The following is a 27884-nucleotide window of genomic DNA, read 5'->3' on the forward strand; positions in this document are numbered from 1 at the left end:
TGGAAATCAGAGAAGGAAATCCAACATATGCATATTGAGACTCAGAAGGAAACATACCGAAACATAAATTTTTAAAAATGTAGTACAAGATAACATTTCTGACGTAAAAATATACAGTTATATACACAAAATTGCAGGGTTTTTTTTTTTTTTTTTTGAGGCAGGGTCTTGTTCTGTCACCAGGCTGGAATGCAGTGGCACAAACACAGCTCACTCCAGCCTCGACCACCTGGGCTCAAGTGATCCACCTGAGCCTCCTGAACTGGAACTACAGGCATGTGCCACCATGCCCGGATGATTTTTGTATTTTTTTGGAGATGGGGTCTCACCATGTTGCTTAGGCTGATCTTGAACTCCTGGGTTCAAGCAGTCCTCCTACCTTGGCCTCCTGAAGTGCTGGGATTGCAGGTGTGAGCCACTGCTCTCAGCCTGCAAAAGTATCTTGACCAGTTTTTTTGTTTGCTTATTACATAGGAGTGTTTGATAAAAGATAGTATTAGGTTTATTTTTCTGCTATGACAGGGTCACATGGTGGTCCTTAATCAGGTACTTATCTAAGTAATTGGTAGCATAGATGGCATTGGTAAGCATGGAAATTAGATCCTGTAGAAATTAGTTATACTAATTTTATATAATCTTATTAGGCACAATTTGCTTTACGTTGTTTTTTATTTACTCCGTTTTATGTAACTTTTGAATATAAAAAGGGTGCCTTAAAAAACTATTTTCAAATAAAAACCTAGAAAATGAATGTAAAACCATTTTTCTACTTCAGACTGGCTCACACATATTTCTTAATCTATTTTAAGACTTATAATTGTTAAAATATGTGAAAATGTCTTTTGAGGGTTGGCATATTTCAACTACACTTAGAAAAATTGTGGTTGTTATGGGTTGATGTTATTTCCTTAGTGAGCTTTCAAAAATACCTATGACTTCTGCTGGGCGCAGTGGCTCATGCCGATAATCCCAGCACTTTGTGAGGCCAAGGCAGGAGGATCACTTGAGCCTGGGAGGTCAAGGCTGCAGTGAGCTGTCATCGTACCACTGTATTCTAGCCTGGGTGATAGAGCAAGACCTGTCTCAAAAAATAAAAAAATTAAAAAAAAGAAAAAATTTCATGACAAGCTTAAATAATATTGGAATTATCTGTTCTTTAAGGGTTACATTTTACCTGTTGAATCAATCTGATCCTCCTTCCTTCTTTACCATTCCAACCTCTTCAAGTTTTCTATTCTTAGAATAGTCTTGGGAGTGTAACTGGGAAAATATTCATTTTCTCTTAAGTTAGTTGCACATAGTATTATTTTAAACTTTTCATTATCTGTGATTGTGGCTCTTCATTTCGTCTATTTTTGTTCTTCTCCTAAGGAATGTATCTATTTTACTGTTTTGAGGATTGCTTTAATTTTTTTCCCTTGTTCTTCCTGCTTTTCTTTTGGCATATTTTTTGGCTTGTTAACATAAATATTAAGTCCCCTTATTTTTAATCCTTATTCTTTGTTAAAGATGTTCTCTAAGAACCAATTCTGTGTTCCATAGGTTTTGGTATGGAGTGTTTCTTTGTCATTGCTCTGGATACTTTGAATTTTCAGTTTTGTTTTCCCCTTTGAACATTTGAAATCTTTGGGCCAGGCGCAGTGGCTCACGACTGTACTCTCAGCACTTTGGGAGGCCGAGGCAGGTGGATCACTGAAGGTCAGGAGTTTGAGACCAGCCTGGTCAACATGGTGAAACCTCAGTCTCCCCTAAAAATATAAAAATTAGCCAGGCATGTTGGCAGGTGTGTGTAATCCTAGGTACCTGGGAGGCTGAGGCAGGAGAATCACTTAAACCCAGGAGGTGGAGGTTGCAGTGAGCCAAGATCGCACCACTGCACTCCAGCCTGGGTGACAGAGACTCTATCTCAAAAAGAAAAAAAAAAAGAAAGAAATCTTTGATTTCTATACCTTAGTCTATATTCCTTAGGCTATACCTTAGTCAGAAGGCTGGGGCTAACTCCAGCCTCCCAACTTCTAATTTGAAATTCTTTTAATTATTTCACAGTATATCAACCACATATTTGACCTGAATGTCAAAGAATGCTAAATATAATTAAGAGGGAAGCAGTAAAATTAAATATGTTAATTAATTAAATGTGCCTGGGTCCACTTCTCATACTAATTCAGATTATCAGCTAGAGTTGAAAAAGAAGTAAGAGAAGGTTGAAAATAGATGACCCAGGCAAATGCAAAAATGCAAAAGTGATGTGGTAAAATAAAGCCTAAGTTAGGTAGAATTTAAGGTTAATGCACTGGACAGAATAAAGTGGATAGTATATAATGTTGGCCCAGTAAATTAACTAAGCAGCTATAACAGTCATAAATAAGTAGGCACCAAACGTAGAAGCTCTCTATAAAAACTTCAAAACTCAAGAAAAGAATTCAGTGAGGGCCAGGTGCGGTGACTCACACCTGTAATCCCAGCACTTTGGGATGCTGAGGAGGGCAGATCATCTGATTTCAGGAGTTCGAGACCAGCCTGTCCAACACAGTGAAACCCTGTCTCTACTAAAAATACAAAAATTAACCAGGCATGGTGGCTCACACCTGTAGTCCTAGCCACTCGGGAGGCTGAGACAGGAGTATCACTTGAATCTGGGAGGCAGAGATTGCAGTGAGCCGAGATTACGCCACTGCACTGCAGCCTGGATGACAGAGCGAGACTCCGTCTCAAAGAAAAAAAAAGAATTTGATGAAAACACAGTTGTATTGGATTTGCTGCATTTCTTTTGTAGATAGATAGACCCAAAAGATACAGATAAAGGCATAGGGAATTGGACTAACACAATCAGCAAATCTTTTGAATAAAGATCTCACTACTTTAAAAGCCCATGGAACAGTTATACAGAATCAGTCTCAGACTTGACAACAACAAAGTAAATCCTAAATTGAAAAGAAGTAGAGGTTTTACAATACACATTCTTGATAATTTATTCTTTCAGAAAATATTTTTGATCTATCGTGTTTCTTACATATGAGTTCATAGCAGTATTTTTTTTTAAATTATACATTAAAGTTGATTTTTTTGATGTACAGTTTGATTTTTAACATACGTATTAAAACAAGTGTTTATGGTCATATAATTGCTACCACAGTTGGCATACCAACTAGTTCCATCATCCCCAAAACTACATGGTGCTATCGCTTTCTGTTCTATTCTAGTCTGGTCCTCCTGCCTCTAACCTTAGCAGCCACTTATCTGGTCTACAGTTTTATCTTTTTTGAGAATGTCATATAAGGGGAGTCATATGGTATGTTACCTTTGAGACTGCTTTCACCTAGCTTGATGCCTTTGAGCTTCATCCAAGTTCCTGTGAATTGTTTGTTCCTTTTTATTGCTGAGCTATATTCCATTGTGTGGATGTACCACAGTTTTAGTTGGTTTATCTATTCATCTATTTTAAGACATTTGTGTTGTTTCTAGTTTTTAGTGATTATGAATAGTCCTGTTGTAAACATTCAGGTACAGGATTTTGTATGAATACTAATTTTTATTTCTTTAGAATACATACCCAATAATGGAATTCCTGAGTCATATGGTAAATGCATATTTAACTTTGGAAAACAGTTTGGCCATATTTTTATAAAGTGGTTGTATCATTTTTACATTCCCACTAGCTTCATATGAGAATTCTTATTCCTCTGTACCCCTCACCTTTTATATTTCTATGAGCAGCCTTTTAAATTTTCACCTTATTTTCAAATGGGTAAGTAGGTATGTGTTTGGATCTCATTGTGGTTTAATTTGAATTTTGCTAATGACTAATGAGGTTGAGTGTCTTTTTAATGTCTATACACACATTTATATAGACTGTATATATGTATTTTTTTTGCAGTGTCCAAGTTTTTCATTAATTTTTAAGTGGGTTTTTTGCTTTTTGTTGGGCTTTGAGAGTTTTTAAAATATATTCTGCATTTAAGTCCCTTATTAGATGATATATGCTTGGAAATGTTTTCCTCCCAGTCTCTGGCTTGTCTTTTCATTCGTGTAAAAGTATGTTTCTAACAGCATATGTTTTTTATTTTGATGAAATCTAATTTCTTAATTTTTCCATTTGTGGATGATGATTTCAGTGTTGTATCTTTTGTCTGGTAGAAGGTTGCAGTGATTTTCCCCTATATTTTCTTCCAGAAGTTTTATAGTTTAAAGTGTTACATTAAGTATAATTTTTTGAATTAAGTTTTGAATACAATGTAAGGTATGAAGTTCTTTTTTTTTTTCCTGGCATATGGATATCCAGTTGTTCTAACACTATTAGTTGAAAAGACTGTCCTTTCTACACTGAATAGCTTTTGTGCTTTTGAAAAATTATCAATTGATATGAAACATACGAAGAACAACACAAAATGAAGTGGGATTTATCCCACAAAGGAAAAGTTGGTTTAACATTGAATAAAAAAATCAGTGCATACTTCACTACTTTAAACTAAAAAAGAAATATCACATAATCATCTCAATAGATGCAGAAAATGCATTTGAGAAAAATCCAACATGTGTCCTTGATAACATCACTCAGTAAACTGTGAATAGAAACCTGATAAAAGGGTATATATAAAAGACATACAGCTAACATCATACTTAATGATGAAAGAATGTTGTCCCCTTAATATAAGGAATAGAATAAGGATATAAGCTCTCACCACTTCTATTGTACTAGAAATTTTTAGGCAGGGCAGTAAGACAAGAAATGCATCCAGATTGGAAAAGAAGAATGTAAAAATCCACAGGAATACAAAATCTATATTTAAAGTGTCAATTGTATTTCTATATATTAGTAATGAATAAAAGGAAGACGAAAAATTTAAGTACAATTTTAAATAAAAATCTATGGAATACCTAGGGCTCAATTTGCCAAAATTGTCAAAGATGTGTAATACTGAAAATTACAAAATACTTTCAGATTAATTTTTAAAGGCCTAAATGAATGGAAAGATATTACTTTTTCAGTAGCCATAAGATTTAATATTGCTAAGAGGTCAGTTCTCCCCAAAGTGATCTATAGATTCAACATAATCCCTATCAAAATCCCAGCAGGCTTTTATTTTTAAATCAACAAGCTGATTCTAAAATTCACTAGGAAATGCGAAGGAAGTAGACTAGCCGAAACAACTTGGAAAAAACCCAAAGCTTTATCACCATTGAGTATGACTTAGCCATGGGTTTTTCATATGTGGTGTATATCATGTTGAGGAAATTCCCTTCTATTCCTAATTTGTTGAGTGTTTTTATCATGAAAGGGAATTGAATTTTGTCAAATGCGTTTTCTGCATCAAGATGATCATCATGTGTTTAAAACCCTTCATTCTCTTAATGTGATATATTACTTTGATTCATTTTTCTTGAAGTTCAACTGTTCTTGCATTCTGGGAATAAACTTGATTGATTACTGATTCAGTCTTCTTACTGGTTATGGGTCTATTCAAGTTTTCTGTTCATGAGTAAATTTTGGCAGATTGTGTATTTGTTAAAATTTGCCAGTTTAATTTAGGTTATCCAATTTGTTGACATACAGTTGTTTGTAGTATTCTCTTATGATCCTTTTTTTTTTCTGTAAAATTGGTAGTAATGGCCCTATTTTCATATCTGAGTTTTGTAATTTGAATGTTTTCTCTCACTCTCTCTCTCTTTTTTTTTTTTAAGTTAATCTAGTTTAAAAGTTTGTCTATTTTGTTGATCTTTAAGAAAAAACAACTTTGGTTATCAGTTTTCCTTACTGTGTTTTATTCTCTAATTATCTTTGCTCATATTATTTGTTACTTTTGCCCTGCTAGCTTTGCACAGAGTTTACTCTTCTCTTTTAGTTCCTTAAGGTATGAAGTTAGGTTATTGATTTGAAGTTTTATTTCCTTTATAATATATTCATTTACAGCTATAAATTTCTGTGCCGGGCGTGGTGGCTCATGCCTGTAATCCTAGCGCTTTAGGAGTCCAAGGCAGGCAGATTACCTTAGGTCAGGAGGTCGAGATCTGTCTGGCCAACATGGTGAAACCCCGTCTCTACTAAAAATACAAAAATTAGCCAGGCATAGTTGCGGGCACCTGTAGTCCCAGCTACTAGGGAGGCTGGGATGGGTAAACCACTTGAACCCAAGAGGCAGAGGTTGCAGTGAGCCAGTATCGCACTACTGCATTCCAGCCTGGGTGACAGAGCAAGACTCCATCTCAAAAAAAAATGTCTGTTAACATTGCTTTCACTGCATTCCCTAAGTTTTAATATATTGTATTTTTATTAGTCTCAAGGCATTCTCTAATTTTTCTCTATGATTTTTATTGGTTGTTTAAAAGGGTATTGTTTCATTTTCATGTATTCGTGAATTTGCCAGTATTCCTTCTGATATGAATTTCTAGGTTTATTCCATTGTAATCAGAAAAGTGGTTTGCATGATTTCATTGTTTTTATATGTATTAAGACTTGTTTTGTAGCCAACATATGGCCTATCCTGGAGAATGTTTCATGTACACTTGAAAAAAATTTGTTGTTGTACGGAGTATTCTGTTGGCTCTAACTGGCTTGAAATCCTTTATTTTCTGTTGATAATATATCTCAATACCCTATTCATAATTGGAAGTGGTGTATTAAAATCTCTGACTGTTTATCATATGAAAAAGACCCTTGCACATGCATGTTTATAGCAACACAATTCACAATTGCAAAAATATGGAACCAGCCCAAATGCCCAGCAATCAACGAGTAGATAAAATGTGGCATATGTATACCATGGAATACCACTTAGCCATGAAAAAGAATAAAATAATGACATTTGCAGCAAACTGGCTGGAATTAGAGACCATTATTCTAAGTGAAGTAACTCAGGAATGGAAAACCAAACATTTTATGTTCTCATTTATAAGTGGGAGCTAAGCTATGAAGACACAGAGGCATAAGAATGATATAGTGGACCTTGGGGACTCAGGGAGAGGGATAAAATAACTGCACACTGGGTACAGTGCGCACTGCCCGAGTGATGGGTGCACCAAAATCTCGGAAATTACCCTAAAGAACTTATCCATGTAACCACATACCACCTGTTCCTAAAAACCTATTGAAATAAAAAAAAGTAAAATAAAGTATGTGGGAGGATTAAAAAAAAAAAAAAAAAAAGGGTGATGTGCTCTGGTTCTGCGGGGAGAGGAGGGGGGAGGCATAAAAGCTCCACGTTAGGGACCCTCCCAGACCTCATCCTTACGTGTTTTTCTTTTTGGTTGGTCCTGATATTGTATCCTTTGTAATAAAACTGTAATTGTAAAAATCTAAATAAAATGTAATTTGTAAAAAAAAAAAAAAAAAAAGGAGAAAAGACGTTTTGGAATTCTGTCAGGCAATAAAAATAATCAGTATTTTCAGTGGAGGGCTTGTGTTTAGGAAAATAAATACATAGAATCTCCTACTGTTGTAACACTGTTTTTCCATTTAATTCTATCAGTGTTTGCTTCATATATATTGGACTTCTGTTCTATGGTGTATATGTTTATAATTGTTGTATCTTGAGAATTGGCCTTTTTATCAAAATATTTTGTCTTTGGTCTCCTAACAGTTTTTGACTTAAAAGTCTATTTTGTCTGATTTTTGTATAATTACCTTTGTTTTCTTTTGGTTACTATTTGTTTGGAATATCTTTTCCTGTCCTTTCACTCTCAACGTATTTTTAGACCAAAAGTGAATCTCTGATAGAAAGCATGTAGTTGAATTTTTAAAAAGTATTCTGCCAATCTTTTGATAAGAGAGTTTATTCTATTTGCATTTAATATACCAATAAGGAAGGACCTCTGCCATTTTGCTATTTATTTCCTGAAAGAGTTTTTGTTTCTGAATTCTTCCATTACTGCCTTCTTTTATGTTTAGGATTTTTCATAATAATATGCTTTGACTCTCTTCACATTTCCTTTTTTATCTATATTCTATAAATATTTCCTTTGTGATCTATTTCAGTAAATTCTGGTAGCTTTTAATCTTTCAAGGAAATTGTCCCTTTTATCTGGAAATATTTAGGCTGCTTGAAATATTAGGCTGCTTGAAGTTGTCCCACAGATGATTGATGGTCTCTCATTTTCTTTGAATCTTTTCTTTCTGCTTCCTTTTGGGTAGTTTCTATTGCTGTGTCATCACATTCACTGATGTTTTCCTCTGTAGCGTCTAATTTGCTGTTAATCCCATCCAGTGTATTTTTCATCTCAGACATTGCCAATTTTACCTTTTTTTTTTTTTTTTTTTTTTTTTTTTGAGACAGGGTGTTGCTGTGTTATCCAGGCTAGAGTGCAGTAGCACAACCATTGCTCATTTCAGCCTCGACCTTTCAGGTTCAAGCCATCCTCGTACCTCAGCCTCCTGAGAAGCTGGGACTACAGGCACAAGCCACCATGCCTGGCTAATTTTAAAATTTTATTTTTGGCCAGGTGTGGTGGCTCACGCCTGTAATCCACTTTGGGAGGCCTAGGCGGGCGGATCACGAGGTCAGGAGATTGAGACCATCCTGGCTAACATGGTGAAGCCTTGTCTCTACTAAAAATACAAAAAATTAGTCAGGCGTGGTGGCGGGCGCTTGTAGTCCCAGCAGCTGGGGAGGCTGAGGCAGGAGAATGGCGTGACCCTGGGAGGCAGAGCTTGCTGTGAACCGAGATCGCTGCCACTACACTCCAGCCTGGGCGACACAGCAAGACTCTGTCTCAAAAAAGAAAAAAAAAAATTTATTATTTATTTTGTCAAGACAAAGTCTCGCTATTTTGCCAGGGTTGGTCTTGAACTCCTGGCCTCAAGCGATCCTCCCACCTCAGCCTCTCAAAGGGTTGGAATTATAGGCATGAGCCACTGTGCCCAGCCCATTTTCATCTTTAGAAAGTTCTATTTGATCTTTTTTTATGTCACTCATGTCTACTTAACTTTTTGAACATGTGGTGTATAGTTGTAACATCTGTGTCAGTACTGAGGTAGTTTTTAATTGATTGATTTTTCTCCTCTTGGACAAGACATACACTTCTGCTTCCATTAATATCTTCTGGTCTCCCATTCACATATATCTACTGTTGAATTCATATTTTCTTTGGCCTTTTTAATGAAGGTTGTTTTAGTTAAAACTAGATAATATAATTAATGGAACCTTTGAAATAAGCAGTAAGTGCCACATGAAAATTTACCAGTGTGCCCAAAAAAAGATTCTTGCCAAGAATAAAGATCATATTAAAAATGCAAACACAAATGGACAAGAAAAAGCTGAGATGACAGTTCTTCTGTTTCTGTTGTGAGCTCCATGTTATCCACATAAAGAGATTGAAAAGACAGTTTAATCAAATTTGGTAAGAAACTGGCAAAATCAAATCTCTCAAAAAGACTCCCACTGCTGGTACCAATTAAGGCAAATTATCAGCCACTTACAAAAGAGAAGCATGGTGAAGAAGCAGTTTTAGCATGTGAGAGCTGAACAGCTCAATTGCTGCATGTGAGATTCACTTGCTGCATGTGAGATTCACCAGAGGAACCTAGGGAAGATGACTGGGGACTTTAGGGGTCTGGATTTAGATTAGGTGCCCCTTCAGGCTACCTGTGTCTGTTAGCTTTGATGGCAGGACGACAGTGGGCAGTGTCTCCTGTGGATGGTATTGGTAAGTTTCAGATATAATATGTCAAAAGCATAACTTAGAGACATTGTTAGTTATTCACATGCAAATTATTCTTATGTCAGAGACAGTCATTAGAGTGTTGACAACAAACATGCAAAACCAGGAAATAAGAAAAGAAAGAGGAGATGGGGTATGGGTAGAAAACACATACATTCTGGAAGTGGTGGGTTTCTTTTCTTGGGTAAACAAATTAGCTGATAGTTAGGAAAGATGTTTGTCTGCTCTTGAACATGTACCTGGGATTATTAAGAAAAAAAAATTAGTTATTTATATACTTCCTGAAAAACCTGGAGAATTTAACTGTAGAGTGTGCATGACAGAGGCTGTCTCTGTGTAATGTCTGCCAGTGGCTATCATTTAGTACCTGCGCCAAGTCAGAACCATTTTCCTTTTCTGAATTTTCTCAGGTTTTGTGCTTTTTTTTTTCTTTTTTCTTTTTAAAAGCAATAGGAAGAAAATGTAGATAATTGCATGTTTATGTAGATGGTTCCACTTTTAAAATGGTATGGTAGCTTCTTTATTTAGACCTGGTAAATAAAAGATTATTTAGCATGTGGGATTTTTTGTTTGTTTGGCTGTGAAGAAATTTTATATTTAGGTTTTTCTTGGGCTGTGTAATCAGCACTGTGCTTTTACTAATGGTTGCCCGTCATTCTAGGCTTTATCAACTCCTTTATCACCCCAGCTCAAAACACCAAACTTAAAAAATATATATATTTGGTATACAGAAAGACCTGGCATAATGCACATTTTGAATGTGCATTTTTATTACCGAATTTGTATTTGTAATGGATCAACACAAGTCTTCCAAGAATTACGAATATATTTCCATATTGGTGACAGGTGTTCTATTAAGCATTTAGTATGTGAGGGTGCTGTTCATCTTAGTTGGGGCTGTTCTGAATTAATTGTGACAAGCTAATAAGATCTTTTGAAAGTTTCTTTCCAAGCTTCTTGAGCTAATGTTTTCCCTCTGGCCAGTGGGGTAGACTGAACTCTTTAAAGACCTGTGGGCAGTTGCTGTTCATTTAAGCCAGATGGCATGTGTCAACTCCTTTTCCTGGAAAGGGAGAGGTTTCTTTTTTGGCTGCTGTAATAAAGCCTTGTGTGACTTCTTATGAAACTCTTTTCTTTACATAAATTAGTACTTACAGAAGCTTTTCATAGAACTTTGGGCACTCCTCTTTCACTTATGAAGATTCTTAGATGGTTGTATATAAATGTTTTCATGTATAAATTCTTTTATTGAAGTTGTGCTGTAGCAGGTTATCATTGATTAGGTTATCACATAAAAATAGTATTTTTTTAAGGATAAAAACAAAATAAAGAAATTATATGACAAAGAGTGAGGGACCCTTTTATATTTTTACTGGTTCCCCAAGCTGCTTACAGTCAACATCTGAGTTAGTGGTTGGCTGACAGTGGACAGCACTCTTAACGGTAGCATGTGGATGCTTAGGGAGCCCCTGGAAGCTGCCATGATCCATGGTCAGCCATGCATAATCTTCATGTGAGCACTGTAATTGCAGCTCTTGACTTTTAGCTCGTATAGTGAGTTATTACCTTAAACTGACTTTTGTTTTTCCTTTTTGGAAGAATGGAAGGTAGGTGAGTGAGTGAATTCTACAAGCATTTGATTTTTATTTATTTATCCTGATTAAATCCTAAGATCCTGGATTTTATCTCCACATCCAGAATTCTAAGAATTTGGGGTGTGAACTGGGCATGTGATAAAGGTGACTTTTCTGTTTTCTGGTTTTCTTGGTAATGGATGTTAAAAGTCTGTTTTACTGGGAGACTTAACAAAATTTTCATTTCTTTAAGGTGTTGACTTTAAGGTGAAAACAATTTCAGTGGATGGAAATAAGGCTAAACTTGCAATATGGGTAAGAGCTTTTAAAATGTATTTTGAAAATATTAAACTTTACTTTTTAAGGATGCAGAAATTGATTTGTGTAGTGTTCTAGAGGTGGTGAATGAACAATTTGTATTAAATAACTTTTGGGAGATTTGATACTGATTAAAGGATAAACAGTAATATAATTGGGTAATTAGGCAGCTATGTTTTGTTTAAATTTTTACAATGCATAATTCTTTACGAATATTTCAAAACAGAACAGAATGTTAAAAAATCATCTCATCTGCCAAAGAGAATCATAATTGGATATGTTTCTTTAAGTTTTAAAAAGACCGTCTAGACTGAACTAACACTAAAGGTAATTGTTAAGGGGAGGAGGAATGACGTGATGTTTAGGAAAAATTTTATTTTTCTTGTTTGTTAGTATAGATATTTATAAAATTTGAGGTTTCAAACTTTGGGCTTATTTTTAATGCCTCGTTTTTCCTTACTGACTTCTTTTCATTTTCCTGTGAATCCAACCATTCTGATCCCCATTGCTGTACTAGCTAGACCTCCTCATGCTAGTGTCAGATAAGGTAGCATTAACTGTCAAAAATATCCAAGATGCTTAGTGTCTATGTTTGTCTCTCTGTGTGTCTCCCTTTTATCAGTCTATTTACCCATCTACATACCGATCTATCTATATCTGTCTATCTAAATATGATCGGTACTATATATACATATGTTAATTCTAAATATATACTGTTTTATATATCTAATTTCCACATATGCTCTGATAATTATACATATATGTTTGTAACATAAGAAATCATATTAGAACTGATCAGCAGTCATCAAATCGAGACATATTTCCACAAGATGGTTAAATGGTAAATGCTGTTTGTACATCAGTCACAGATTGAAAACAGCAAGTGTTCATGCATTGTATGATGTCATATTTCTTGGCATTCTCTGAATGGCACACTGTTTCTAATACACATTTATCCCCAAATAACAAATAACTGTGTAAGTGTGTTTAATGTTTTTATGTCAGTTTTTCCTAACATACACTACTTTAAATTTGTTAACTTGTTTGCCCCTTTCCCGCAAATATATTTAATATCAATCAGAACAGTAATGTCTAACAGAGAACAATTTGGAAAATGTTGGACTAGACTATGGTAAAATGTGTTGAACGATGTAAGAATGCTGGCTTTTTCCATACTAAAGTAGGGGCCTGATTTCCATATGCTTTTCGTGGTTGATTTATTATCCCTTTCCGTCCTTGCTGCTGCTTTGTGAAATATATAGATTAGAGTAGTATCTGAGGCTTGCTGGTTGCAGTGAGATTTTTCTCTCATAGTTTCGTTTTGTTTTAAATTTACTTTCTAGTTCCTGCCTAATAAAAAGGCTGGCAGGTATTATTTAAGAGAATTTTTACCATAGGCCTATAAACATTCTTTAAAGAAGAGAGATTTTCCCCCTGGCTGTAAGAATAATACAGGGTCATTCTAAAAAGGATAATTGAGACAGTAAGACAGTAGTAGAGAAAAATGTCCATAAAAGTATACCACCGAGTACATTTTAGTGAGCATTCTTTAAAATATCTAGGGATATGTATACATACCACTATACCTACGAGTATGTGAGTTTTCCAAAACAAAGAGATTATATCTTACATTTTTAAACCTGTTTGTCCTCCTTTCCTACCACCTCACCCCCACACACAGTATGTGCTGTAGCCATTTAGATGGCCACCTAGTATTCCATTTCATAGCTGTACTTTAGTCAACCTTCAGTGAGAGATACTTACATTTTTGCCAGCTTTTCACAAAGATTAGAGCTCTTTGAGCATTCTGATTTATACGTCTGTGTGTACGTGTCCAGTTACTTTAAAATGTGTAGCTGGAAGTAGAAATAAATACGAAGTCTTAACATTAATGTACACCAAAAAGCCTTTTTTTCAGTTTATACTCCCACCAATTATATTTATATTCATTCTGCCACATCCTTATCTGTACTGTTATCATTCTTTGTTTTTGCCTCTGAGTGTTGCTGTTTTACTTATATTTGCATTTCTTTTGATAAGAGATTTTTGCCTATTTATTGATCATTTTAAAAAATAAGTTTTCTTTTACATATTTTACCCATTTTATATGTTAGCATTCATCTTTTTTGTCATTAAAGTCTTTATATAATAAAAGTATTAGCTCTTTGTCATGTGGTACAATTTTCTAATCTATCATTTGCCTTTAAAATCGTGTTTCAGTTGAATATATGTTTGTGTTCTTGTGTGTGTGTAATACTAACTGCCATATGTTACAGATTTTTTTTTCCAGTTTGTCATTTACCTTCCAATATTGTTAAGGATGAATATGGGGATGGGGAGGTGAAGAGGAGGTAAAGGATGTTCTTGTCATACCAAGGTTTTAATATTTATATGGTTAGATCAGCTATTTTCATCATGGCATTTGGGTGTAATGTATTTAGGAAGGCCTTTCCTCTCTATTAGAAATATATAAATCCATATTGCCTAATTCTTCTATAGTTTTATTTATAAAATAAAATGAGTTTCTCTCCTACTTGGAAGCTTTTTCTAGGATGAAATGGAATAGTTAAGCATAGCCCTGCCCCTCCTGCCTCCTGAAAGTGCATACGCACCATGACCTTGTTTTCTTCTACTGCCTTTTTCTATGTCCTTACTTCACTTTCACTCCCTCCATCTATTATTAAGCCTTTCTAGATCTTTCCTAGCCCTGAATTTCCTAGCCCTGATCTATATATCTTTCAGTAATTTCTTCTCTTCTTCCTCCATCAGAAAATAAAACCACAGGATAGAGACAAAAAGCTATACTTCATTTATCTTACAAAGATGTTATTATACCTACCACATATTCCTGTTTTGAAAACAAACACAAGCAACAATCTAACTTCTATTTAAGCGTATACACTTTATAGTTACTATAAATCCTGATCCAATGCTATTGCACATGGTTCCCTCCACCCTCTAAATTATAACACCTATTTAAACATTTTTATAAGTGAATCCAAAAATGGCAAGGCTCTAAACATCTGGCCTAATTATTAATAAATATTCACAAGCAAAGTTTCAAAGTCAAGTGTAGTATTTCAACATTAAAACTTTCTTGCTATGGTTTTTACTTTTAAAACATCGGGATTTATGGATATTTTAACTGGAATTGCAGTTCTGATTTTTATGTTGTGTTTCATTAAGGCAGTTTTTGAAGTTGATCTCAATGAAGACCAGAGAGAACAAATTTCATGTTCACTTGTTTTTCTGCCAGCTCTGGAACTTATGGACACAGTTTCCATATGCAAATAGAATAAACTTTTTTCCTGTTATCACAAAGTCTTGGGGCTAAAAATATTTCATACTTGGTCTTTGCCCCAAACTATTTGTTATGAATATAGAACAGTGTTCCATGTATGGAAAAATAGCTGCTGCTTAAATTTCCAAATTCACTAATTTGCTGTTCCAAACCCAAGGCTTGTCTTTTCAATAATGGCTTTTCCTTCCTTTTTTCTTTATTTTTCTCTAAAGAAGATAGTCTGTACCACTAAAAGTTAAATGCTTAACATGGTGCAATTCTCGAAGTTATAATGTATCTGGATACTGAATAATTTGAATATTACTAATTTGTCATTTTTTGCATATAAGCAAATCGCCAGGATGCGTTCTCATAATGATTTGTCATTTTAAAATATACATTTTTTATTGAGTTTTTATGAATCAGATTGTGTGAAATAGGTACTAGTACAAGGCTATGAAGAGCATTTCTAGTTTCTTATTGTATATATTACCAATTGCTTCCTAAAAGCGGTGACACTTTTACTGATATACATAGTAATCATTTTACTATGATATGCATAGTAGTTATATCTTTTGGCTTCTAGTTGATTACTTTTTCTTTCCCTGCAAATTTGGGTTTTGATTACTTGAGCATAGTGATCAAAAAAGATCACTGGGCATCCATGTGCCATTTCATTAATGATTATTAGACTACAATATTGACTTGTCTCATGTTACCAAAGTTATAATCTGCTTTAGATAGCGGCAAGTTCACTTTGCTTTAAGCAGCTTTTAATTCATATTATTGTTCTTGAAAAGTTGAGTAAATACGCAAATTGAATGATTTTAAAATCCAAAGCAGGTTTTGTAAGAAACTTAAGAGGCAGCAAGAAGTTTTGTAAAGAGAAAAATCATTTATTTTATAAATTTATCTGTTTAGAACATTTACTTTAAATCTGTTACTTCTTCACTTAAGCATGGCAGGGTGGGGATTAGTTTCTGTGGTGGTGAGAATCTGGAAGGAAAGGCATTCAAATTTATGTAAGTATATCTGTGGAAGAGTGCTGAATGTTCAAAGTGGTTTACATTGGAAAGTTACTTTCCTCTTAAGTTTCTCTTCTGGGGTTATAAATGACCGCAGATCCTCCCTACTGTGTTGCTGAAGCCCCTCAAGCCCCTGGTTTGAATTCCTCTCCAATCTTATAAACCTCTTACAGGTTATTCTAGCACTTTTTATATCTAGAGGAGCTTCTGCTTGTCCCATAGAAAACCCTCATTTACAGCAGTGGGACTGGTAGCTAAGTTGAGGTTTGATACATGTGTTTACTTTTACTTTTCTTTAGGTTACTTTGCATCAGCAGACTGCAAACTTTTTCTTAAAGAGCCAGATAGGAAATAGTCCAATCCTGAAGTGGGCCATGTGGCAATACGTAAGCAAATAGGCCTGCTGTGTTTCAATAAAACTTTATTTAATAAAACAGGTGGTGGGCTGAGCTGCTTTGTATAATCTTAGGTACTTTGAATCCATAGTCCAAGGATAGTGGAAAGACAACAGAGAGAAGGAATTGGGCCCGGAGGTAAAGGCTTGTTAAATAGGTTCATTCTTTTTCTTTTTCTGTTTTTACTCAACAAATTCTGAGCAACTGTCTTTTTTCAAGAATTGCTCTCAGCACAACGGTTAAACTGGTGATTAAACAGATGAGTCCCTGCTTTATGAAATTTACATTTTCTACCTAGTGTACGTTGTTCATTAACCCTAACATGAGTCAGAAACAACATGTAATAAAGAATGGCTTGGTTATATGCATTCTCTCAAAAGGAGATACATAGAAAACACTTAAAAGAGCCCAACCTAAAAATCTGTTACCTAAAGTAATACGTCCCCATAATTTTCTTCAAATCAGTGGTTCTCAGCCTTGATTCTACATTAAAAGCACCTGGTAAGATTTTTTTTTGAAAAATTCGTGTCATTACCTTAGACCGATTAAGCAGAAGTTTTTTGGAGGTTAGACTCAAGATTCCCAGAAAATTTCATTGTGCAACTGGAGTTTAGAACCATGGGTTTCATTTCATGTATGATAAAACTCTTAAATTCAAAACAGCAGAAAACCTTTACATAGTTTCATTTTTCTAGAGATCAGTAATTATAAGTAATTTTATTTTGTGACACTTGTCAGTAAGTGAACACATCTTATTTAAGTTCCAGTTTTTTAATGAGCTCATGCATTAATACTATTTTTAATAATGCTGTTTGACTTTCTACTCTTAAACTAGTATATTGAAGGTCTATTTATACTTTGTTTAATTTAATAATAATGATCATTTTTAGGATACTGCTGGTCAAGAGAGGTTTAGAACATTAACTCCCAGCTATTATAGAGGTGCACAGGGTGTTATATTAGGTAAGTGTTTACTTTAATTAATTTAAAAATATTTATTGGAGTTTCTGATTTTCCTAGTGTGTGAAAGTTAGTGTGTTTTTGTTTTACTTCTCATTAGAGCTACTTTTATGTAACTTGTAGTTGTATTAACTTCATGTAATATTAATGAATATTAAAACTTCTGATTTTAGTCTTTTGTCTAGCACTTAAAAAATAAAGACAAGACTATTTGGTTTGAAAACACATGTCAATGAGAACGTAATTGAGGATTAATCAGCGTATGTTCGACTGTCTTGGAGTATTACGGAAACTGGGCTTCAGTCATCAGCATATTAATATTTGCTGCAGTTTATAAAGGATGAAAAGTATTTGTTGATTAGTAGAACCTGCTTTATTAGTCCTAAAAATATCACAAAGCACTTAACACTATTGATTTATAATCAAACAAAATTTACAAACCAAATGTGGCTTCTCAGTGTAATTTGTTGAAAAGTGCTTGTTTTTGATATTCCTGGGAAACAGTTTAAAATGAATATTGATCAATTGTATTAATAGGTAGAATTCTCTTTTTTTTAATATTATGACTTGATAGTGACAGCCTTTTGGTTCAGCATCTCTTGAGTTTGTAAAACACTTTAATAAGCTTTTTGTTGTAATGCAGAATGACATAAGATGAAAGTGATAACAGGAAGACCATTAGGAACGCATCCACTAACTGTACTACAATTTTTTCAAAGCTGTAAATTTTGGTTCTTGTAAGAAACAAATTAATGGGGTCATAGATGTTTACGTTCATGTATTTTCTTTTTTTTTTTTTTGATATTTTGCCACAGATTCAAATCTAAATACTCTGGTTTTTGGCTAGACCTCATTCATCATTATGAATGGGAAGAGCTGTTATTTTGCTTTAATGGGTATTAAATGGGTTTTCACTTATTACACAGGATATAATTTCATTTCTGTGACAGTATATGTTAATAGGATTGAAATGTGTGTGTGTGCTTTAAAACAAAACACTTGTTTCTTCCATTTGGATCAGTAGACACTCATTATTAATTGTTGGAGACAATAAAAAACAGACTTGCCTATATTGCTTAGTAATGCTAACTCCTAGCTACGTATCAGAAATATACCATTGCTTCTTTCTTTAATGCTTATTTAACAAATGACTCCTTTTATTTCAGTTTATGATGTCACAAGAAGAGACACATTTGTTAAACTGGATAATTGGTTAAATGAATTGGAAACATACTGTACAAGAAATGACATAGTAAACATGCTAGTTGGAAATAAAATCGATAAGGTAAGAAGGTAGACACTTGGCATTTTGGTTCTGTATTTTGGTAGCCTTTCTTAATCATTGCATTTATGTTTTAGGAAAATCGTGAAGTCGATAGAAATGAAGGCCTGAAATTTGCACGAAAGCATTCCATGTTATTTATAGGTAGGTGTGTGAGTGAGTATCTATCCTTTCATTATTAATGAGGAATTTTTAAATGGAATTTTTGCTAAGTTTATTCCTTTATGAACCATAAAATGTATTTATTGTTCCTAGTTGCCCTGTGTTACAAAATCTAACTATATAACAAGGTTCTTTATTCTTCTTTCTGTAAAATGTATGATCATATTATGTGAAATCACATTTTTAAAAAGTCAAATCATTCCTCACAGGATATAATGGCATTCAGTAAAGTTTGGCACCCAGTGCTAAAGTTGTGCCTTGCTGATCCATATGCTGATACCATCAGCACCACCTGGGAGCTTGTTAGCAGTGCTTCAGCTCAGGCCCTACCCCAGACTTTCTGAATTGGAATCTGCATTTTAACAAGCTCTTCCTATGGTTTATATGCACATTAATTTTTGAGAAACATGGTCCAGCAAGGGTTGCCAAACTACAGCCTGGTCCAAATCTGGCCTCACCATTTGTATTGGTACACAGCCATGTCCCTGTGTTTACATGTTGTCTGTGGCTGCTTTTGTGCCATATGGCAGATTTTAGTAGTTACAACAGAGGCCATATGGCCCACGAAGCCTAAATATTTACTATCTGGCCCTTTACAGAAAGAGTTTGCCAACCCCTCATCTAGAAAATTGGATGAGCCATATCAGAATCACCTGGGCCCTGTGCCTTATTACAGGTTTGAGAGGCAGTTTATTAAAAAGCACTCTAGTTGATTCTGATGTGAAGCCAGCTTTAGGAATTACTGATTTAACCATTCCATGGCATTAGAAACTACTAGGAATCTGCAAATGACGTTGAGAGGACTTCATATATAGATAGAAGCAGAGTGGAATTAGTGGAAAGTATTGAGATTTTCAGAAAGGAATTGAGTACTTTTACTTGCTGTATATCCCTGATTTCCATACATTAGTTTACCCAATATTTATTGAACACTCGAGATGTAACAGTGGACAAAACAGACAAACTTTCTGCCCACATGGAGCTTACATTCTAGTAAGGGAGACAGACTTAAATAAGTAAGTAGTGCTATGAAGGAAATAAAACATTATAAGGGGAGAGAGAACGACTGGAGTGGGGACTGATTAGGGAAAGTTCTTAGAGACTGTCCCATTTGAGCAGAAATCCCTCAGGTGAGGATCTAGAGCAAGCTTGTCCAGCCCACGGGCTGCATGTGGCCCAGGAGATGGCTTTGAATGTGACCCAACACAAATTTGTAAACTTTCTTAAAACATGAGATTTTGTGAGTTATTTTTTTAAGTTCCAGCTATCATTAGTGTTAGTGTATGTTATGTGTGGCCCAAGACTATTCTTCTAATGTGGCCCAGGGAAACCGAAAGACTAGACACTCCTAGTCTAGAGGGAGATCATCTCAGGCTGAGAGAAGAGCGAATATTTCCTGAGGTAGGAACCAGGCTAGTGTGTTAAAGGAACAGGAAGAAAGCGTGTGTACTGGAGCATAGTGTGTGTTAAGGAGAAGGCAGATGGTGAGAGATGCCATTCAAATGGTAAAGAGATGAATTGTGTTCCAGTTGTGGTGGAAAGCAGGGAAGCAGCGTGTGACCTGATACTCTAAAAAGATCCTGTTGTGTAGAAAATGGACTAGGGGAAACAGAAGCAAGAGACTAGTTCTTCTCTTGCGGTGGCTCAGATGAAGGAAGCAGTGGTTTGACTATGTAGCAGTAGAGGGTGGTGGAAAACTGGCAGTTCTGGGAGGTACAGTGAAGGTACAGCTGACAGAATTTGTGGGTGGATTGGGTATGGAGGATAAGAAAAGAGAGCAATCAGGCGGGCACGGTGGCTCATGCCTGTAATCCCAGCACTTTGGGAGGCCGAGGCAGGTGGATTACGAGGTCAGGAGATCGAGACCATCCTGGCTAACATGGTGAAACCTGGTCGCTACTAAAAATACAAAAAATTCACTGGGAGTGGTGGCGGGCGCCTGTAGTCCCAGCTACTGGGGAGGCTGAGGCAGGAGAATCGCTTGAACCTGGGAGGCATAGCTTGCAGTGAGCAAGATTGGGCCACTGCAGTCCAGCCTGGGTGACAGAGCGAGACTTTGTCTCAAAAAAGAAAAGAAAAAAAAAAAAAGGAAAAAGAAAAGAGAGCAATCAGAGATAACTCCGGGTTTTAGGCATGAGCAGTGAGGTAGATTGTGCTGCCAATAATTGGGATGTGAAAGATTGAGATAAGAGCAAGTTTACAGTAGGGAAGTGAGAAATCAAGAATTTCACTTTGACATAAGAATGAGACATTTTTCTGATAACCGGTGGACGTGGTGGTCATTGGCATTTAGGTGGCATTTAAGATCACGTGATTAGATTGGTGACTTCAGGAAAGAATGTGGATAGAAAAGGGCTGAAGAAGCCTGGGCAACCTAGTGAGACCTCATCTCCAAATAAAATCAGCTGTGTGTGGTGGCATGTGCCTGTGATTCCAGTTGCTCTGGAGGCTGAGGTGGGAGGATCACTTGAGCCTGGGAGTCCAGGGCTATAGTGGAGCTCCCACTGCACTCCAGCCTAGGTGACAGAGTGAGACCCTGTCTCGGAAACGAAACAAAACGAAACAAAGAAAATGGCAGAAGATTGAACCCTGGGGGACTCCAGCAATTAGAGGTCCACAGAAAGAGGAAGTGCCAGCGAATAAGTCTGCACATGACATGCCAATGAGATAGAGGATTTTCAGGATGTTCAGTGTCCTGGAAGTCAAGGGAACAACTTGTTTAAAAGAAGAAGTGATTAGCAGTATCAAATACCAAAGATGTCGAATCAAATTAGGATGTTGGATTTGACAAGATAAAGGGTGTTGTGGTCTTGGAAAAGAATGATTTCAGTGGAGTGGTGGGAATGAAAGCCTAATTAGAGTAGTTTGAAGAAAGAATGTGAGATAAGAAGGTAGAAACAGCTTATGTGGATAACTCTTTAGAAGAGGTTTCAAAGAGAGTAGAGAAATGGGTGGCTATAAGAAGGGCATGTGGCGTAGAGAGCAAGTTTGTTTTTTAATAGGATGGAAAATAATTTGGCAGACTTTTAGGCTGATTGGTATGATCCAATAGAGAGAGTGTTTGATCCTTCAGTGAATGAGAAGGGGTGGGACTCCAGGAACAAGAGAAGGCGATGGCTTGGATAGCAGCAGGGACAGTTCATCCGTTCTCACAGAAGGGAAGGCAGAGCATGAGGATACATATGCAGGTAACTTGGTAAATTTATTAGTGGGATGATCAGGTAGTTCTTGCCAGATTGCTTCTGATTTTCTCAGCATAATGCAGCTAGATTATTGGCTGTGATAGAGTTTTGAGAGGCAGGAATAAAGTCATCATCTCAGACAGAAAGATCACCACTAAGGAAATGTAGGGTTGGAAGCAGTGCTGAGTGTCCACTTGAGTTTCATGAGCAAACATTTGCTGTGGGACCAGTTTTCATGGTGGTTTGTCATTTTGTCCAGCTACCTGGAGCTGCCTGATTATTAACAGAATAATCAGGTTAATTCTATAACTTGTATGAATTTCCTTATTTTAAAATAGGAATAATATCTGCCTTGGGAGCAAGTTGTAAGAATTAACTGAAAGCTTAAGGAAAAAACTTTCACATGCTAGTTAAGTAGGGCTTTACAAGTTATACTTCTATCACAGTTTTAAGATTATAAACCAGTATTTTTTTGGTATAAATTTATACACTAGTATTCTTATGGATAGAATTTAAGTAACTCAGTTTTGAGATTTGGAAATTCAGTAGTTGTTGACTGTGGGGAAAAATTGCTGATTTGGATCTTAATGTATTATAGGCTGATATTTATGCCCTGATCGTTTCCCAGAAAAACATGAGAATATGGCCAGAAAGGAATATACTATGAATGACCTTTTTCCTTGAATTTCAGAGGCAAGTGCAAAAACCTGTGATGGTGTACAATGTGCCTTTGAAGAACTTGTTGAAAAGATCATTCAGACCCCTGGACTGTGGGAAAGTGAGAACCAGAATAAAGGAGTCAAACTGTCACACAGGGAAGAAGGCCAAGGAGGAGGAGCCTGTGGTGGTTATTGTTCTGTGTTATAAACTCTGGGAAATTCCATCTCTTGTGTATTTGATCAGATAGTGACATCTTTCTGTATATATAAACTCTTTAACTGCTATTTTAGGGACCTTGCAGTTTGCACATAATTGTTTTATATCATAGCAGTAAATATTTGCAAGAAATCCCACTCATTGACCCTGGGTAAAATGTTATGGTACGCATGCACAGTTTGCAGTCTACAGTTTTTTTATGTAGCACAAAATAGGTGTACCTTTATAAGTACATTCAATTTTATGATTTACATTTATCATGTAATTTTTAAAAAAAATCCACCTATCTAGTATATGTTGATACAAAGTCTGCTTTTGCTATTCTTTTTGCTTAAATACTCCTATCATTTTCTGAATTACTTGGTATGTAGAACTCCTAGGCCCACGGAGAAGAATAGAGGTATCATCAAACGTGGCAAATTTTCTTTCAGGAATAATAAAGAGCATGATTCCACAGCTTTTCTAGGATGTTTGAGATTCTTTTTTAGTACGAAGCAAAATTCTCATTACAGAATGTAGCCCAGGCCAATTTATAACTAAATCTCTATTTGTTCTGATGATGCTTCTAAAACAGCATTGATAGGTTAAAGAAGCTTGGTACTTTTAATTTACTTCAATGATTAGCTCAGTTGCTTAACTGGAGTTTTAATCCTGTGATATGTACATTGGATTCATGACTCTGTGCAGCATTTTTAGTTATGTGGTGTTTGGCAGAATGACAATAAGGTTTTCCCCCATTTTGGTTTCAGGAGGACATGAATAGTGTGTTTATTGTGACTCCTCGTACTAACCACTTTTAAAACCAACATCTTTTTTCATAAATGTTGGTAGTATTTGTCCAGGTACCTCAATTGTAGCTTGTGTAATGTTGATGAATATCTGTATCTTATGGCTTCCATAATGGCTAGTTGACGTTGAAAAACCTATTTCTGTGTTTTGAGGAGTGGGGAAGAAAAACACTGAGTGAAAATTTGAGAAAGGCATATTACTTTCAGATTCTGATGTGTGAGGGAAAATACTGTCACAATGAAAATCTTGACAATTTACTTAACAAGTAACCAATAGTTCATCAAAACCAACTTGTACAGACTAATACATCTTTTTCATAGTATTCAGTTTTCTCACCTCTTGCTATTGTATATTGTAGATTTTTTTCACTCATGTGTTATTTAATTTACACTGATCTCTGCTATTTTAACCCCCCAAATAAGTTATTTGTCCTTTAAGGTTGGTTACTATAATACCCCTTAGTAAGATTCCAGTATTAATTTCTGGGCAGTTTGTTCTCTGTATACGATTGCAAATGATAAGCATTTTTGTGAGTGACCACCTTTGCAATATGTTTGTTAATTTACTTCATGTTGGGTTCTTTCTGAAATGTACATCTTTACGTATAAAAACCTCACATTTATTTGATTTACACTTCCTAGTCTACATTACATGTGGTTGAAGGTTTTATACATTCTATATGCTTTTACTAAATATACAAGATTTACTACTAGAAATTTGGAGAAAGAACACTAACACAGGTACTTGTGATTTGTTCATGTTATATTAAAACTTGAGATTTGTGTATTTATGTAGAGTCTGTATTGACAAGACTGTTGTTTTTTGCTCCTTGAGCTATATAATCATCTGTGTATTGGATTGTTGTCTTGATTTGGTCTAAATTTGAATATATACAAGTTACTTGAATATAACAAAAATGAATTTTGTTTGATAGATTTATATTGTAACCTTTTTCTAGTTCTTGAATAAATATAGCCTACCTTCCCTAGATGCATTTGTGCAGGAAGTATATACATTTCCCTATTACTCTCATCAGCTGAGGAATATGTACTATGGTGTTACTGATATTATGTGGCTTTCATTTTATTATTTTGTTGCACGCTTAGTGTTTTGTAGTGGAGGTTTTGTAAGTGACAACAGTTGTAATATCTAAAGTCAGGCACCTAGTAGCAGGGTTTTGTTAATTCTTTTCAGAATCATTGAAGCAGTCTTAAAGGGTCTTTTGCAGATGGTACAAATTAGAACAATTAGAATGTAGTATTTTGAGTTCTGGGAGTACTGAGATTGACCCAAACAAATAAAGAACTATTCAATTTCTGAGTAACAGTTAACATTTGTTGAAAGCTTCCTTGGTGCCAGGTGCCATTCTAAGTGCTGAATTATCTCATTAAACCTCACAGCAACCTTAATAGATTATCCTATTATGCCCATTTTAAAGGTGAGGACAACACTATGTAGGTATGTTGGGTAACCCCCAAAGATCACATAGCTACTTGGTCATTGAGCTGGATTCCAGTCATGGCATTTTTACGCCTGAGCCCATACTCTTCACCATCACTCGTTTTACAATGGGTGGTTACCAGCTTTTTGTAACACAACTGAGTTAAGGCAGGTCCACTATTTCTTTATCACTCTTTTGTTATATGTAATAGAAGTATTTCAGACTTTTTGGTTATAGAGTAAATCCCATGATGTAAACCTACCTCATAAGTCATGTGACATAAAAGTTAAGGTAGTGGAGTAGGTGATCTTATTTCTTTCATCTGCTCAGAGTGGAATGAAAATCCTGACTTAGAAAAGGTGCAAAGTTAGGGACTTATGGTACATTCACTTTCTATGTGAGAACAGAAAGTATGGAAACAGTAATTTGCTCAAAACTGAAATCTGGGGGTGATGTTTTCATTTCATGTATTTGATGGCCATCCACAAACTCATACTTGGTGTTGACATTCTAGTTGAGTGTTGTGGAAATAGACTTGATTTTGATTCATTGTAGTTTGCATAGTCAAGAAATAGACATGATTCTCTACTAAGGGTGGGACTAGCACCATAGCTCATGAAAGAATCCTTCTTACACCAGTACTTGTTCTGCCTGTGAGTTGGCACAGACTTACGCAATATTCATAGTCTATCTTTAAGTACAACTTAATGCATATTTTTTCTGTGTATTTTTTTCAAATGAACTCAACAATTCTTCATGTATTACAGATCAGAGATCCTCTCCATATTCAAGCATTATGCTTCTATTTCTTGGAGGTACATTTCACCAGTGATACTTAGGAAGTTATTTTGTCTTTCCTGTATTTCCCTAGTTAGGTATAGGAGTAAAAACATTATTCAGTTTTCAGAAGACATTGTTCTGACTCCGACCCTGCCTTGTATACTCGACTATATAGACTTCACCCTGGGTTTTGCCTAAACTATTGAAAGACGAGAATAAATAGACATAGATAGGCTAGCTAAGTCAAGACTAGGGACTAAGGAATATAGACTCACCCAGGTTTTTTTTTTTTTTTTTTTTTTTTTTTGATTTTTCTCTCCCCAAATGGGAACATCTATCATGCTGGAGGACTGCTGTGATGGGGCTTTACATTTTACTGTTTTGTTGCTAGCTTATTGTTTCATATTTAGGAATCAGTCATGTTTCTGATTGTGGTATAAAGTTTGCTTAAGTGCCCCATAGTTAAAGCTATTCCATGTACGCAAACACACACATATATTTTGAATAGTCATGTGAGTGCCTGTTCTCAGTCTTGCCCCCTTTACCATTTCTCATACATATACAAGTTATTTATTGTTTATTTTTTTCCTCTTTTTTGACCGGAGAAGCAACAAATTACATAGTTTTATTTGTGTTTCTTTGATTACTAGTGAGCTTGAGTACTTTTAATATTTTATTGGATATGTTTGTGACCGACTTTAATTTCTTGTTCGTGTGTGCTGTGGCTGCCCAATCCAGCACCTACTTCCTTCTCTCACCATACCCCCCCCCCCAACCCCTGCAAAGAATCATGCATGTGGTTTGGGTGGCATTGTCACACCCTCGGCTTTCTAGATTAACCCAGTTACCTTTAAGCAGTGCCCCACTTCCCAGTAGCAATGGTTCAGGGGTAGGCACCTGACCCAGACCAGACCACTGAGATAAAGATGTTTGCCTAGGCTTTTTCAGGAGCTATTGAAGACATCTCCTTGGAGATAGTGTGCTGGGAGGAGTCACATTCTGAACTTGCTGCAGCTCATTTTTCTAATATAAAGGAACCAGCCTGAGGCAGTACCAAGAGAATGAGAGGGAGTCTGTTGGAGCCCTTGGGGACTTCTGGATCAAATTGGACCTGAATTGAGATCTATTTCTCAACTTTCACTTATGTGAGCCAATAAATTCCTTTTTTGTTGAAGGCAATTTGACTTGGATTTTCTTTTTTCTTGCAACCAAATATATGTTGTGTGAGAATGTGTGTGTTTTTCTTATTTACAGAGGTACTTGTACATCAGGTTAGTTACATCAATAATAGATTGATTATTTGCATAAGAAAGAAAAAAGTAAACCACTTGAAAAGCCACTACTCTTAAATAACTATTAACATTTTAGTGAGATTCCTTTTACATATTTCTTTATGGATATATACATAGAAAACTGTAAATGAGTTAACTTCATACATGCTATTTTAAGGACCTCTTGATTTATATGATGTGGTTTCTTTTCATTTCCTCTGTCACCCGAGCACGCCCTCTCATTCCTCTCCTCCCTGAGGTATCTGTTGCATCCTAGCACATGTGCTTTTTCTGCATTTCTTGATGTTTATATTCATATGCAAATACATATAGATACATATATATTTATATATAGTTACAATTTTCTTTACATTTAAATATATATTATAAATTGGAACCATCTGTATATTCATCTCTGCATGTTGTTTTTCTTTGTTTTTTTCTTTATTTTTTAGAGACAGGCATTCGCTGTCTCCCAGGCAGGAGTGCAGTGGCATGATCACAGCTCACTGCAGCCTCGACCTTCCAGACCCAAATGATGTTCTCACCTCAGCATCCCGAGTAGCTGGACTACAGTGTGCACCACCATGCCTGGATAATTTTTTTAAACATCTTTTTGTACAGACAAGGTCTCCCTGTGTTGCCCAGGCTGGTCTCGAGCTCCTGGGCTTAAGCTATCCTGCCTTGGCCTCCTAAAGTGCTGGGATTACAGGCATGAGTCACTGCGCCTGGCTGCCTTTCTTTCCTAACAGTAGATTGTGAAAATCCCTCCAAGCCAATTTCTGTACATCTAAGATCCATTTCAGTGATGGTACAGTATTAAAATTCGAATGTGTCGGATACCACAATTTGTTCAACTATTCCTCTAGTAATGGGCAATTATCTTGTTTCTATT

At 35.6% G+C, this 27884-nt stretch overlaps 1 protein-coding gene across 4 annotated transcripts in view; it reads left to right on the forward strand.

Moving 5' to 3' along the window:
* The window catches only part of RAB18 (RAB18, member RAS oncogene family), a 37675-nt gene extending 10778 nt beyond the window's left edge, over positions 1-26897 (forward strand). The window contains exons 3-8 of one of the 4 annotated variants that reach the window (XM_005564851.4): positions 11482-11543; positions 16151-16237; positions 17137-17209; positions 18373-18491; positions 18566-18632; positions 22524-26897. In XM_005564851.4, the coding sequence (XP_005564908.1) occupies positions 11482-11543; positions 16151-16237; positions 17137-17209; positions 18373-18491; positions 18566-18632; positions 22524-22699 (584 nt within the window). In that variant the 3' untranslated portion in view covers positions 22700-26897. Of the gene's footprint in view, positions 1-11481; positions 11544-16150; positions 16238-17136; positions 17210-18372; positions 18492-18565; positions 18645-22523 lie in introns of all 4 variants that reach the window. The other 3 variants (XM_005564852.4, XM_045399755.2, XM_005564854.4) reach the window with 3 other exon arrangements.
* The last annotated feature ends 987 nt before the right edge of the window (positions 26898-27884 follow it).

The sequence above is a fragment of the Macaca fascicularis genome, chromosome 9 (genome assembly GCF_037993035.2).
Source record: "Macaca fascicularis isolate 582-1 chromosome 9, T2T-MFA8v1.1".
Classification (NCBI taxonomy): Eukaryota; Metazoa; Chordata; class Mammalia; order Primates; family Cercopithecidae; genus Macaca; species Macaca fascicularis.